The following is a 15,000-nucleotide window of genomic DNA, read 5'->3' on the forward strand; positions in this document are numbered from 1 at the left end:
GATATTCAGAGGATAGCAGCTTTTGTCTCTGAGATCTAATCAGTGTCCCTGCGCCTGCTGCAGAGGAGAGAGAGAGAGGAGGGGGACTAAGCCAGACTGTTTATGTGTAATGACACAATATGAAAGGCAGCCTGTAAAACACAATCTGCAAACTGTGCTTTTCAAGGGGATTTTCCTACCTGGATTAGTGTCAGGCATAGGGATGAAAACGGAAGGAGAGAGGAGAGAGTCAGGGGCCGTGTGATATGGGAGAGATTTTGTGTGTGTGCGTGGCACGTGTATGCATGTGTGAGAAAGCGTGTGTACGTGCGAGAGCGTGTGTGTGTGTGTGTGTTCTGCCTGCCTGAATGTTTGTGTAGGAGAAGGTGGGTAGGAGGGAATAATGGAGTAGAAATAAGCGACAGTGGAATCATCTAACCTTGCCGTTGTCTCCGGAGGTTTATTTGCGCCAGTGTTGTCAGTAATGCTTGTTCTCTATGAGGCTGTTAATGGATGGGAGCACAATAGTTCCACAGCCGAGAGAAGCCTATTGGGTCTTAGAGGAGTCTTTGAAAGCCCTCTGTATGTTTTGTACAGGGCTGAAAGAAAGTGGAACTGTGAAGGCTTTAGTTTGCCTGTTAACTACATCCACTGTGGGGGGGGGGGGGGGGGGGGGGGCTGTTTTACACTGTGAGAGGGGGGACTGTTTTACACTGTGAGAGGGTGGGACTCTTTTACACTGTGAGAGGGGGGACTGTTTTACCCTGTGAGAGGGTGGACTGTTTTACACTGTGAGAGGGGGGACTGTTTTACACTGTGAGAGGGGGGACTGTTTTACACTGTGAGAGGGGGACTGTTTTACACTGTGAGAGGGGGACTGTTTTACACTGTGAGAGGGGGACTGTTTTACACTGTGAGAGGGGGACTGTTTTACACTGTGAGAGGGGGACTGTTTTACACTGTGAGAGGGGGACTGTTTTACACTGTGAGAGGGGGACTGTTTTACACTGTGAGAGGGTGGACTGTTTTACACTGTGAGAGGGTGGACTGTTTTACACTGTGAGGGTGGACTGTTTTACACTGTGAGAGGGTGGACTGTTTTACACTGTGAGAGGGTGGACTGTTTTACACTGTGAGAGGGGGACTGTTTTACACTGTGAGAGGGTGGACTGTTTTACACTGTGAGAGGGGGACTGTTTTACACTGTGAGAGGGTGGACTGTTTTACACTGTGAGAGGGTGGACTGTTTTACACTGTGAGAGGGTGGACTGTTTTACACTGTGAGAGGGTGGACTGTTTTACACTGTGAGAGGGTGGACTGTTTTACACTGTGAGAGGGTGGACTGTTTTACACTGTGAGAGGGTGGACTGTTTTACACTGTGAGAGGGGGGGACTGTTTTACACTGTGAGAGGGTGGACTGTTTTACACTGTGAGAGGGTGGACTGTTTTACACTGTGAGAGGGTGGACTGTTTTACACTGTGAGAGGGTGGACTGTTTTACACTGTGAGAGGGGGACTGTTTTACACTGTGAGAGGGGGGACTGTTTTACACTGTGAGAGGGGGGACTGTTTTACACTGTGAGAGGGTGGACTGTTTTACACTGTGAGAGGGTGGACTGTTTTACACTGTGAGAGGGTGGACTGTTTTACACTGTGAGAGGGTGGACTGTTTTACACTGTGAGAGGGGGGACTGTTTTACACTGTGAGAGGGGGGGACTGTTTTACACTTTGAGAGGGTGGACTGTTTTACACTGTGAGAGGGTGGACTGTTTCATTGTGTGTAAAAAGATCTGGGAACACTCTTGTAAATCAAATAGAGATTCACGCTATGTGCTTCTGTGCATGTGTGAACTATGTGTGTGAGAAAGAAAGTCTATGTGTGTGTTTTGTCTGTCCAAAATGTCAGACAGCCTCTTCTCTCCCCTCTCAGCTGAACAATTGTCATTTACTGTCATGTTAAAGTGATAATGGTCACTAATTCCACACCAACCCCCCTCCTTAAGAACTAGTGACATTTCCACCACTGGCCTGCACCACCCCCCCGCCCCCGGCCCATGAGCTCTGAATGGGAGGTGGTGTGGGGTGTGTGTGGTGTGGCGGGCAGCGGGGTGTGTGTGTGTTTCTCTCTTTTCTCTCTCTCCTCTGCTTTTGTAACGGTGCTGATTGGATTGTGTTTGACAGATATGGAGTCTGGAGAGCGGCTGGCCTCCCCCGCGCCCCCCACCCTGCCCACCGCTCGCACCTCCTCCCCTGCTGCCTCCTCCTCCTCTTCCTCCTCCTCGTCCTCCCCGGCTCCCCACTCCAAGAGCAGTCTGGCCCACAGCCCTGCAGCCTCACTGGGATCTACCCTCAGCACCTCTGGTAAGACTGCTTCATCACTCCGTGCCGTGCATCACACACACACACACACACACACACACACACACACACACACACACACACACACACACACACACACACACACACACACACACACACACACACACACACACACACACACACACACACACACACACACACACACACACACACACACACACACACACACACGGTCAACACCCTGTTAAACTGCACATGACTAAATACACAAAATGCACACTTTACACACACTTTACACTTCCTATAGAGAGACTGGTTTACAGAGACACTGGTTAATAACCACTGTCTGTATATATAGAATAGAACAACCCCTCCATAACTACTGCCAAGCATATTAGCTGTGTACTGTGTAATGAGTGGTGTAGAAACTAAAAAACCTTAAGATTCACCTTTAACTCAAAGTTATCATTTTTTCAACACGAGGAAGGATGAGTTTAATGCGTTGCTGACTCCCCCCCAGTATTAATGATGTAGTTATTGTTAGGCCTGTGAAAACACCTTTTCTCCCAGACTCTGCCTTCCTCTGACAGCTTGGGTTGCTGCTGAAAGGCTGCTGCATTAATGAAGCTCAAACAATTAGAAAGCCTCTTTTGTGTAATACGGAACACACACATATACACACAGATATGCTCGCCCATGTCTCCTGACAACCTCTTGCTAGGTGGCTGCACCACTGATTTGTGTGTGTGTGTGTGTCTCAGGCTGTGCCTGCGTGATTTAACATGTCTGTCAGCCACTCAGTGTCTTCGTGCCAGCTCCAAACACCCAGGCCCTTTCTCTGCATTCTAATTGTGGTCTCAGAGCCATTATGCAGCATGAGGAATACACACACACACACACGCACGCACGCACGCACGCACGCACGCACGCACACACACACACACACACACACACACACACACACACACACACACACACACACACACACACACACACACACACACACACACACACACACACACACACACACACACACACACACACACACACACACACACACACACACACACACAGGAGTCGACAGATCACACTGACCAGCAAATAGCATGCAAATTTCGCACTGCACTAGTTGTTGTCTTTCTCTTTCATTATAAGAAAAGTGGCAAAATAAAGGCCCCAGTATTTATCTCTCTCTCTCTCTTCTCCCCCCCTGTGCTGCTTCAATGAAGCAGCCATGAGGCCGTCTTCTCATGCATTATACATGGCCCGTATCCCTCTGCGCCATAACCTGTTCTCAGATTGTCTAGATAAGTGATTTTAGGCCGAGCGTCAGGTGAAATGCGGAGAGGCTTCTAGCTCTGAAGTTGTGCCGAGCTCGATCAAGCCAAGCAAGAGTTCTTTCATATGAGACGTCCTGTTCCCGCGCGGAGCGGAATCTAACGAGGAGGATTCATATTAATTATGAATTATATATACTATACCTATTATATACCCACTGATGTGGGTGGCAGGTAGCCTAGTGGTTAGAGCGTTGGGCCAGGAACCGAAAGGTCACTGAATGGAATCCCTGAGCTGACAAGGTAAAAATCTGTCGCTAAGCCCCTGTTTAAGGCAGTTAACCCACAGTTTCCCGGTAGGCCGTCATTGTAAATAAGAATTTGTTCTTAACTGACTTGCCTAGTTAAATAAAGGTTAAATATGTATTTATTTTTATGTTGAAATGCTTAAATTGAGTGCAGAGCCCCAATTGTTAGTCTACATTGCAATTACATTGTTTTATGACTACTGGTTGAATTGTTTTCACATGTGGTTCATTCCACAGCTTTGTTTTGGTTTCATATTGAGATGCATTTCTGTAGTCTTTCATTTGTCATCGCCTGACGAACAGTACTCGTTCAACGCGCTTCTAAAGCTGTTGGAACATGATGGAGAAGGTCAATTCGTCTTCCTGCCACCTACACTAGTTACACTAGTTACAATTAAAGGAATAGCCACTCTGTGCTAATGGAACATGTGGCTGTGACTCCAGACTCGGTAACTAGGAGCCATTTGAACAGTAATAACACTCCTCCATGTAGTTGGAACTATTTTAATGTTGTGGCGGATTCTTGTCGCAGAGGTATCAGCAGATCAGAGAGAGAGGAATTCATTCAAGGTCTTTTGCCAACCTGCCAATACTACTTGAGAAAAACATTGAAGAAATCTCCGGTGAGCAAGAACAGTGGTGGAAGGAGATGGGGGAGGGTGGGGGGGGGGGGGGGGGCTTGCAGTGTGTCATTGATGAGGATATCACTTTGAAAAAGCCCGGGCGCATGTAGCAGTCTTTCCTACTGGGATCGGCTCACGGATGCAATTAACTTTAAATCTGTCCATGGAAATTTGATTGACTGCAGCAAACAACAAATTAATCCCCCTTCGGCTAGCATCCTCCGAACATGGAAAAAAAAAAGGGCCCAGCGCTTTTTTGGAATGCAGTGAGTTTGTCAGAGAGAGTGGAGGAGGAGGGTGGAGGAGAGAGAGAGAGAGAGTGGAGGAGGAGGGTGGAGGAGAGAGAGAGAGAGAGAGTGGAGGAGGAGGGTGGAGGAGAGAGAGAGAGTGAGAGTGGAGGAGGAGGGTGGAGGAGAGAGAGAGAGAGAGAGTGGAGGAGGAGGGTGGAGGAGAGAGAGAGAGAGAGAGTGGAGGAGGAGGGTGGAGGAGAGAGAGAGAGAGAGTGGAGGAGGAGGGTGGAGGAGAGAGAGAGAGTGAGAGGATATCAGGTAATCCTGTATTTCTGCTCTGCTGCTCTCTTCTCTCCAAATTTCTGATGAAATGATTCTCCAGCTGGAAGCGCATTAATATTGAAAAGGCATTTGCAGATGTCACTCTGTTGCTCGGGGAAGGTCGGTCGAGGCGAGAGTGACGGGCGGGGTTCTGGCGGGAGGGAGACGCGACGGAAGTGGCTGCTTGCTGCTGGCCTTTCGGGGGTTGTGTTTTGTACTTTCAGTCATTTGTCTCCGTATCTGCTAGCTGACTTTGGCACGGCAAGGCACTCCATATTCAGCATATTCTAATGAAGTACACAAGGTATTTCTCTCCTCTGTCGTGGTGCAGCAGACTGCGAAGACGAGGGCCTTGAAGCCGACTCAAAGGGCATTTTCTCATGTGTCACCACACCACTCTGCCTGTGGCTCGCTGGCTGGCACTCTTTGTTTCCCTCCCCACCTCCCACTAAGCATTTAAACTCCACTTCCCACATGCAAATCAACTTTTTTTATTAGCCTATTGTGATGTCTTCCTCAATCTCCTTAGACTTCCATATTACTGGTTTACAATATGGTGATGGCATTTAGGCCATTTTAGGAATCTGTCTCTAGGGAAATCACACATTTACATTTCGTTAGTCCTAAATTGAAAAGATGCTCCCAGCATTAGGCCTACGGTGCCCTTTGTGCACATTTAATGATATTGTCGGTGCACAGTCCGGCCTACTGTCGAAGAGTTGGAACATGAACACTTTCCTCTCTTCTGTAAGTGAGATAATGTAATGCAAACTCAGGATCAAGCAACCAGACAGTTATGCTATGTAATATGATGCTATATGGACATTTTAATTCGATTCCCTTGATCATCTCAGCAATTTACCCTCAACATTGTATTTTCACCTCATGCTCCCATCACTATATTGTTGATTATATGTAGCTGTTTTAGTGCACGCAAAATGAAAGTGCTTTAGCCTAGGTCTAATTATGCTTAGTTTAGTTTTTTTCTCAGTTATGACAGCCAGACAGGCAGGCGCAAATGTTCCGATTCTGTTCTGTGCGTCTCAACTCCATCATCTGATTTTGTCGGACTTGGGGGCATCACACTCACACAGCGCTCACTGGGCGTGTTGTAGGTTGACATTTTCACAAGCTCAGTGAATAACACTTTAAATCTCCTGTCATCACTTTTTATGCATACATATTACCTGGCTCAAAGAGAGCTCGGCTTCGCCCCGCCGCAGCCTCCCTCCCTCTACCAGCCTCTCTCTCTCTCTCTCTCTCTCTCTCTCTCTCTCTCTCTCTCTCTCTCTCTCTCTCTCTCTCTCTCTCTCTCTCTCTCTCTCTCTCTCACCCTTCTGTAATGGAAATTGAATTTGCATGAAATATGCTCAGACCCAATTGCATCTGACTGTGCGAGGAGACAATGCACTCCGGTTTCCCTGCCAGAAATGATTGTACTCAGGTTTAGGGGAAAGCTTGATGACGATCGTGTTGAAGTATTCCTCTTTTTTTTTGGAGCAGTGTGCTGCTGAAATTGAGATCAGAAAAGGTTTGGAGGAAAGTATTAGGAGCAGGCTCTACCGCAGGTACGCCTCTCAAACACCACACACTGATGTATTGAAGGACCGCGACTTGCTTGTTATTCGCTCTACCACTGATTTAGCCTATCGGAGCTCGTTTCATTTGCATGGTGATAGACATAATGGAGTAGCATGGAAGGATCAGTCCAATACAGTACCTGCAGAAACACTTCAATTACACTCCCAGCGGTCCAAATGTCCCGCTGCTCAGCCCGCATCAGTTTCAAGATTCTTGGTAAATACAAACTCGAATACTTATGGTAATTTCTCGCAGCTTAGTTTTTTACTCTGCCCCTAAGAACGTTCTCTTTGTAGCCTAATTAAACAAATCAGCTCCCCGTCAGAAAATATCATGAGTTGTCGACTGTGATTGCTCTTTTTGTCTTCTTCTTCTTCTTCTTCTTCTTCTCTCTCTCTCTCTCTCTCTCTCTCTCTCTCTCTCTCTCTCTCTCTCTGCCTCTCTGCCTCTCTCTCTCTCTCTCTCTCTCTCTCTCTCTCTCTCTCTCTCTCTCTCTCTCTCTCTCTCTCTCTCTCCCCTACTGAAGTACAGCCTAGAGCTCCGTCGATCTAGAACACGCAGGATGCGCGTCTCCCCTCTTGAGTAGTGTCTCTGTCTCAGTCACTCCGATCTGAGCTGCTCTGTTCTGTGTTTGAAACCAGCATGTGTAATCCTGTCAAGCCCCAATCCAGGGCAATCTTTGTCCTTTACGCTGCCTAATGTCTTGTTGAATATACATAAAACAATCACCGTACCCAGCAGAAAACCTGTAGGGGGAGAAGAGGAAACATCATTCAACTTGAACACACAGAAGGGGTGAATACCTAAGAAGCCAGCGAGTCAGGGTATTCCGAGGGCACGGCGAAACCTTGCGTCACCTCTGAATTCAATTCAGTTCATTTATACCCCAAACAGAAGCACAACTGCTGATCAAATCAAATGTTATTCGTCATATGGTTTGTAAACAACGGGTGTGGACTAACAGTGACACTGACTCACTGACTCACGGGCCCTTCCCAACAACGCAGAGAGAAAGAGAATAGAGAAATGATAGAAAAGTAAAACGCGTAATAATAGACACACAATGAGTAACGTGGCAACGGCTGATGTGACGACTGAAGTCTAAAGGACTTAATAAGTGCATTCGATTGATGTATATTTTTTTGTTGTTGCACTGTTTGTCCATCAGGTCGTTTGTATGGGGCGATGAGCGACCTGCAGCCCTACACGTTGTCAAGTGCCTTCCCCCTGGTCAGCCACCCAGCCTTCGGCCTGTACACCACCAGCTCAGGACGCCCAGAGTTTGGAGGCCTGGGGTCGTTGGGGTCCCTGGGTTCTCTGGGGTCCTTGGGGATGTCTGCTGCCCTGGCCGCACACCCCCAGCTGGGGGCTCTGACAGGTAAGAGGAGGGGCCCGGGTGTGGCGCCTGGACAGATGTAACATGATTGGGTCCAGGAGATTTACTTGACCTGAAGAGCAGATGAATGAAACAGCATGACTAATCAGTATTTAAGGGTGTGCTAACTTCTACTACTCTTTAGGCGATTGTAATTGATATACCGTACTGAAGTTAGTGGATGAGACAGAATGACACTGACATTTCGATGTCCTCCTCCTTGTCCTCTCTCTTCATCAGAATGGTGGCGAGCAGCAGAGGCCCACAGTAGGGGGGCAGCAGCCTTCCTCCCTCCGTTCCTGGGCCTCCCTACAATGTTCACCCCCCACATCCAGCAGAACCACAGCCCCCTGCAAGCCCCCTCCAGGACCCCCAGCAAAAACGGACAGTTCCCCAAAGGTACAGCTACGCCCATCCTTCTTACCTCGAACCCTTCCGAGTGCTTCATTCTGACCTATACAGATAATAACAACTTAGAACAAAGGTGATAATTGCGACACTTCCTGTGCTCATCAGGGGGAAATATGTATTGTATTGTACCTGTATGTTGGCACAGAGTGTGAAGGAGCTTCTCACACCTGTTCAAAAGCAGCAAATGATTTTACCGCCAGGAAATAAAAGGTACCCTTAAGAGGGTGAGGTATTTAAAGCGCAACGTTTATTATTTTTTTTACCCCTCTGGCAATTGCGAGAGATGTGAATGAATTAATCATTCCTGTAAGCAGGTGGTGGAAACTGTTCACAGGGATTAAGTGAGAGGCTCCCTAGTCTCGGCAGTCTCCGGCTCCGTGATGAGATTTCTCCCGTCGAGAACCCTATAATGACTTCCAGTCTCAGTTAATGGCGTATGTGTAGGCTTTTATTTTCTTCTACTCTCTGTCTTTCTCACACTCTCTCTCTTGCTCTCTGTCTCTCTGTCTCTCTCTCTCTCTTGCTCTCTGTCTCTCTGTCTCACACACTCTCTCTCTTGCTCTCTGTCTCTCTCTCTGTCTTTCTCACACACTCTCTCTCTCTTGCTCTCTGTCTCTCTCTCTCTCTCTGTCTTTCTCTCTCTCTCTTGCTCTCTGTCTCTCTGTCTCTGTTTCTCTCTGTCTTTCTCACACACACTCTCTCTCTGCTCTCTGTCTCTCTCTCTGTCTCTCTCTCCCTCTCTCTTGCTCTCTGTCTCTCTCTCTCTCTCTGTCTTTCTCTTTCTCACACACTCTCTCTCTTGCTCTCTCTCTCTGTCTCTCTGTCTCTCTGTCTCTCTCTCTCTCTCTCTCTCTGTCTCTGTTTCTCTCTCTCTCTGTCTCTCTGTCTTTCTCTCTCTGTCTCTCTGTCTTTCTCTCTGTCTCTCTGTCTTTCTCTCTGTCTCTCCGTCTCTCTCTGTCTCTCTCTGTCTCTCTCTCTGTCTCTCTCTCTGTCTCTCTCTCTCTCTCTCTCTCTCTCTCTCTCTTTCTCTCTGTACCCTTTCTCTCTCTCAATCTATCTTTGATGCTATCTTTTAATTGATCTTTTATTATGTAAACCACTCATGTTGTGCTCACACCATGTTCAGCATGCCTAAATGAGATACGCATACATCTATATTTTCACAAGGCTTTTTATTCTGTTTCTGCATTCAGAAGAACCCCTGATATTTCTTTAGTGTTTTTACTCGCAATGTCTCGTTGCTCAGATGAGATTGAGATGCTGTGTAACGGTGTGCTGTGCCTCTTTCTGTGCAATTTCAGGGGTGAACGGGGCAGTGAACGGAAGTGGGGTCTCCTCCCCAACCATGCAGGGGTCTTACTCCATGAACGCGTCCCCATCTCTGGGTGCCTCCCAGTCTGTTAAGGGCCCCAAGGCCAGGGGCCCCAGGAGCAGCCCTCACAGCCAGAGCCACACAGCAGAGCTACAGCTGGAGAAAGTACCCCACAAACCTAAAGACCAGGTCAGCTCAATGGTGTAGTGGCTCTAGATTACTGATGACAACGTCACGAAAGTGATGCGCGCACATCGATGTGGGCGGAAGCCGCGTTGTTATGATTCTGAACGCTCAGATAGCTAGCAACAATGACAAGAAGCTGCCATGTCGTAGGTGGCTCGTTTCAGCTCGTTGTATCTTGTTATTGATCCCATGTTTTGTTTTGAGGTGTTTTGCTGGATTTCATGTCAATGCTAATATGGCAAAAAATGATATAGTGGTCATTATACAATTGTATTTATGTTTTCAATAAACATTTGGAGATGAAATATAGTTTACATGTCAACAGTCTAAGGCAACAGCTTTGCACACGTCGGTTGTGTTGGTAAATGCCAACCTGTCTATATCTATAGTAAAGCCTGAACTATTTGACTTGGGGTCTATTTTGAACATTTTAAGTTTTCCATTTCCAGTTTAGAAACAAAAATCAAGTGGTCAAAATGTACACTGGGTGCTTTATTGATTGACGGCTTTTCTGCCTTAATGCAGAAGCCCAGTAAAAAGCCAGCAGAGGTCGCCGGGGTCAGTGACAGCGAATCAGGCTCCTCCTCGGACAGCTCCAGCGACGGAGCCATCAGCAGCGACCTGGAGGACCTCGGAGGGGAAGAGGAGGACGACGATGATGATGACGACGATGATGAAGACGAGGAAGAGGATGGAAATTGTGAGGTGTGGAACTCTGAGAAGGAGAAGGCGAGGCGGGCGAAGAAAAAAATGAAGGTACAGTGATAGTGAGTAGTACTGGTAGTGTGTAGTACTGGTAGTGTGTAGTACTGGTAGTGTGTAGTACTGGTAGTGTGTAGTACTGGTAGTGAGTAGTACTGGTAGTGTGTAGTACTGGTAGTGTGTAGTACTGGTAGTGAGTAGTACTGGTAGTGTGTAGTATTGGTAGTGTGTAGTATTGGTAGTGTGTAGTACTGGTAGTGTGTAGTACTGGTAGTACTGGTAGTGTGTAGTACTGGTAGTGTGTAGTATTGGTAGTGTGTAGTACTGGTAGTGTGTAGTACTGGTAGTGAGTAGTACTGGTAGTGTGTAGTACTGGTAGTGTGTAGTACTGGTAGTGTGTAGTACTGGTATTACTGGTAGTGAATAGTACTGGTAGTGAATAGTACTGGTAGTGTGTAGTACTGGTAGTGTGTAGTACTGGTAGTGTGTAGTACTGGTAGTGTGTAGTATTGGTAGTGTGTAGTACTGGTAGTGTGTAGTATTGGTAGTGTGTAGTACTCGTAGTACTGGTAGTGTGTAGTACTGGTAGTGAGTAGTACTGGTAGTGTGTAGTACTGGTAGTGTGTAGTACTGGTAGTGAGTAGTACTGGAAGTGTGTAGTACTGGTAGTGTGTAGTACTGGTAGTGTGTAGTACTGGTAGTGTGTAGTACTGGTAGTGAGTAGTACTGGTAGTGTGTAGTACTGGTAGTGTGTAGTACTGGTAGTGAGTAGTACTGGTAGTGTGTAGTACTGGTAGTGTGTAGTACTGGTAGTGAGTAGTACTGGTAGTGTGTAGTACTGGTAGTGAGTAGTACTGGTAGTGAGTAGTACTGGTAGTGTGTAGTACTGGTAGTGTGTAGTACTGGTAGTGGTACTGGTAGTGTAGTACTGGTAGTGAGTAGTACTGGTAGTGTGTAGTACTGGTAGTGAGTAGTACTGGTAGTGTGTAGTACTGGTAGTGTGTAGTACTGGTAGTGTGTAGTACTGGTAGTGTGTAGTACTGGTAGTGTGTAGTACTGGTAGTGTGTAGTACTGGTAGTGTGTAGTACTGGTAGTGAGTAGTACTGGTAGTGTGTAGTACTAGTAGTGTGTAGTACTGGTAGTGTGTAGTACTGGTAGTGTGTAGTACTGGTAGTGAGTAGTACTGGTAGTGTGTAGTACTGGTAGTGTGTAGTACTGGTAGTGAGTAAGTGTGTAGTACTGGTAGTGTGTAGATACTTATGTCTGTGATGTGCTCCAGGGTGAGCTAACAGTGGGCTTCCTCTCCTCCCCTCCCTCCCCAGATCGGGACACTAAGCTCGGGCATGAAGGAGGCCCAAGACAAGAGGATCAGCCTGCCCCACAGCCTACCCTCCAACCCCCCCACCCTGGTCCCCTCACAGCACTGCCCCTCTCCTCCTACCCTGTCCCAGAGCTCCCCCCTGTCCCTCCAGACCTCCCGGCCCAGGGAGGAGGGTCTCCAGCAGCACCTCAGTGTCATCCAGTCCACGGGCCTAGCAGCCAGCTCCATGCCCCTGGCTCTCCTCACCCAACCCCGCAGGGAAACCTCCCCATCACCCCTGTCTGCCTCTCCAATCCCCCTCATCACCTCCCCCAAAGGACGCACCACATCCTCCCCCAAGCCGCCCAAGCTCCTGCCCTCCTCGCCGCAGAACCTGCCCCTGTCCCTCTGCACCTCCCTGTCCCGCTCGGTACCCCTGTCCTCCTCGCCTCAATCCTTCCCTCTCCTCACGTCGCCCATGGCCAACTCCCAGCAGCCCAAGCCTCTGAAGACACCTGGCAGTGGGAAGGCCAGTAAGAGGAAGCTGCTGGAGGAATCACTCTCTCAGATCAACGAATTCAGGCTCAAACAGGTTGGTCCAGTGTCCTCTCTGCCCAGCCACTAGCAAGGGATATGGTATCAAGTATGACTTGCCTAGTTAAAGGAAGGCTCAATCAAATAAATACAAATAATAAATCCCATTATTCACACAGTAGCTCTTTTTCCCCATGGTCAAATAATACCACGGATTGGTTACTGGCTAGCTTAGCTTTTCACCTCATTTGAGTAATCTAAAAGCGGTCGAACATGAAACCGTTTCTCCTTTCACAGTTAGAAGGTTGTCGGTATTCATGGTAACAGGCTGTAGTTGAGCTGCAGGAAGAGGGCTGCCTCCAGCCAGAGGGAGTCAGAGAGGGAAGTGTTCAGTCCTGTCTGAGTCGTTTGATTGGGTGTCCCGCGGTGCTGCTCAGCCTGTAAACCAAAAGGTCAACCCAAAGGTCAATGCTTTTGGCCTCATTACCTCAGCAAAGCAGACGGCACATATAGCTACTCCATGTATTTATTAACGTTTTACTGTCCATTAAACACATTCACAACTAGATAGAACATATACATATTTATCACCTTCTGCGGTGCATTGTGGACTTCTCGCATGTAGTCGAAATGGTTGAAATAGTAGTTAATTGATTAAGCTAATTCCTATTGCTCCGGTCCGCTAGAAGTGGAAATCTGGTCTTCTCCCCTGGTCTATTTTACCGGTGGAGAGGTTATTTTTTAACCAAAGGCCTCTGCATTCCCCCAGTGGTTCAGGAACTGCTGCTGTATTGCGTGGTCTGTGAAATGGATTTGTTTCACTTGATATCACATCTAGTTGAATGTACATGTCGAAGCCCTAACCTGTGTTTGCTGAAACACGGTGCAACGCCAAACGTGACTGTCGTTCTATAAAATCTGCCGTTATGCCGTTTAGAGTAAAAACCCAGATGCATGACGCTAACACTTTTCACAGACTCATAACTGTAGTAATTTAAGTGAGATACGGGAACTGGAAGCTGCTTCTCAGCGGTTTTACTCTTTACTTAGTACAATGCCTGTGGTTATTGCCTTGTTATACGCAATTGTCTCCAGGCTTCTGTCCTCGGCACAGTGAGACAGAGTGAGCCAGGCATTGTGCTTCATCACCAGCTTGAATAATCGACGTAGATGGAAATTGACAGCTGGCACAATTATGCTGTTTTCTCTTTTCTTTCCCCTTGTTTTATCCCCCCTCCCTCCTTCCCGCTCTCCCTCCTTCCCACTCTCCCTCCTTCCCACCCTCCCTCCCTCCGTTCCAGTCTTTACTCTCGCAAGGCCAGACGTTCCCGGCGGCGCAGCCCAAGAAGCAGCAGGGTCACAGAACCTCTCGGAAGGCTGCTGGGGTGACGTCATCCTCCTTGCCGCCCCCCAAGCTGTCCTCCTCGGAGAATCCGTGTGACGGTGGCAGAAACACCAAGTTGCCCCCTGCTCCCCTCCCCCCTCCCTCCCAGAACAACCACTCCAACCTCTTCCTGTCCAGCGCTCTCCTGGGCCTGGCTGCCCACCCCAACGGAGTCATCCAAAGCACCACGGCTCAGGACGCACCGCTGGCCCTTATCACCAAGCCCCGCAAGGACTCCAACAAGGACCTCTCTGGGGCAGGGGCGTCCCTCTCGCTGCCCGTCAACCTCAGCACCGGCGGAAGGGCCCACTTGGCCTCCTCTCAGGGCCCCCCGGCGAGGCCCGCTACCTCACCCTCACCGGCCACGGCCCGGGGGCCCCAGGAAGATTAAGGCCCCTAAGCTCCAGGCCCCTAACCTCCAGGTTCAGGCCCATGCCCTGGCCCCCATGGCAGCCTGGAAGGGCCTCTCTCAGAGTCACCTGGTGCAGTCTCTGGTGGACCTGTTCAGAGGGGCCGAGGCCGGCCTCCCAGGTCTCCCCGGTCTCCCTAGCAGCAAGGACTCGGATGACTCTGTTGAGGATGACGACGATGACGACGATGATGATGATGATGATCTGGATGATTTGGAGGATGATGAGGAGGACTCGGATGACAGCTTGTCAGGTTAGATACCTACCGTTCTGACCGTCCTAATGGAAGGCACATGCAATGTTTGTAGTGTACAGTATTTTGGGGGTTACGACTTAAATGTAAATGTAAATGTACAATAGTGAACACTATTCAACCATTGCTGAGTCTCCCAGTGATTACCCCGCTCTTTCTGGTACCCTCCTCTCAGATTCTGACAGTAACTCGGAAAGCGACGCGGACGGCTCCGGTGGCAAACTGAAGGACCCGAAGCTGAAGCTGCCATCTTCAGGCTCCGCCTCCAAGAGGGAGAAGACCCCACTCAAGCTAACCAAAGGCCACGGCTCCTTACTGGGCAACTCAACCAATCACACAGCCACCAGCTGCTCCCCGCTCAACCTGCAGGTCATCAAGACGCCCAACATCGTCACCAGCTCCAGTGCCTTGGCCTATCACAGCTCTCCTTCCTCCTCCTACTCCCTGGCCATGCCCCCAGGTAACCGCAGGCAACACACCTTAAACGCCTG

General features: G+C 48.7%; 2 protein-coding genes across 11 annotated transcripts in view; both read left to right on the forward strand.

Moving 5' to 3' along the window:
* The window catches only part of LOC124008392 (bromodomain adjacent to zinc finger domain protein 2B-like), a 56,119-nt gene extending 41,882 nt beyond the window's left edge, over nucleotides 1–14,237 (forward strand). For all 5 annotated transcript variants that reach the window (XM_046319645.1, XM_046319647.1, XM_046319646.1 and 2 more), the window contains 7 exons: nucleotides 2,164–2,343; nucleotides 7,810–8,019; nucleotides 8,257–8,415; nucleotides 9,729–9,928; nucleotides 10,451–10,681; nucleotides 11,951–12,520; nucleotides 13,764–14,237. In XM_046319645.1, coding sequence (XP_046175601.1) covers nucleotides 2,166–2,343; nucleotides 7,810–8,019; nucleotides 8,257–8,415; nucleotides 9,729–9,928; nucleotides 10,451–10,681; nucleotides 11,951–12,520; nucleotides 13,764–14,237 — 2,022 coding nt within the window. In that variant the 5' untranslated portion in view covers nucleotides 2,164–2,165. The remainder of the gene's footprint in view (nucleotides 1–2,163; nucleotides 2,344–7,809; nucleotides 8,020–8,256; nucleotides 8,416–9,728; nucleotides 9,929–10,450; nucleotides 10,682–11,950; nucleotides 12,521–13,763) is intronic.
* A 55-nt stretch (nucleotides 14,238–14,292) lies between these two features.
* Nucleotides 14,293–15,000, forward strand: part of LOC124008391 (bromodomain adjacent to zinc finger domain protein 2B-like) — a 21,599-nt gene continuing 20,891 nt past the window's right edge. For all 6 annotated transcript variants that reach the window (XM_046319638.1, XM_046319640.1, XM_046319641.1 and 3 more), the window contains exons 1-2: nucleotides 14,293–14,509; nucleotides 14,685–14,969. In XM_046319638.1, the coding sequence (XP_046175594.1) occupies nucleotides 14,293–14,509; nucleotides 14,685–14,969 (502 nt within the window). The remainder of the gene's footprint in view (nucleotides 14,510–14,684; nucleotides 14,970–15,000) is intronic.

Source organism: Oncorhynchus gorbuscha, linkage group LG21 (genome assembly GCF_021184085.1).
Source record: "Oncorhynchus gorbuscha isolate QuinsamMale2020 ecotype Even-year linkage group LG21, OgorEven_v1.0, whole genome shotgun sequence".
Taxonomy (NCBI): Eukaryota; Metazoa; Chordata; class Actinopteri; order Salmoniformes; family Salmonidae; genus Oncorhynchus; species Oncorhynchus gorbuscha.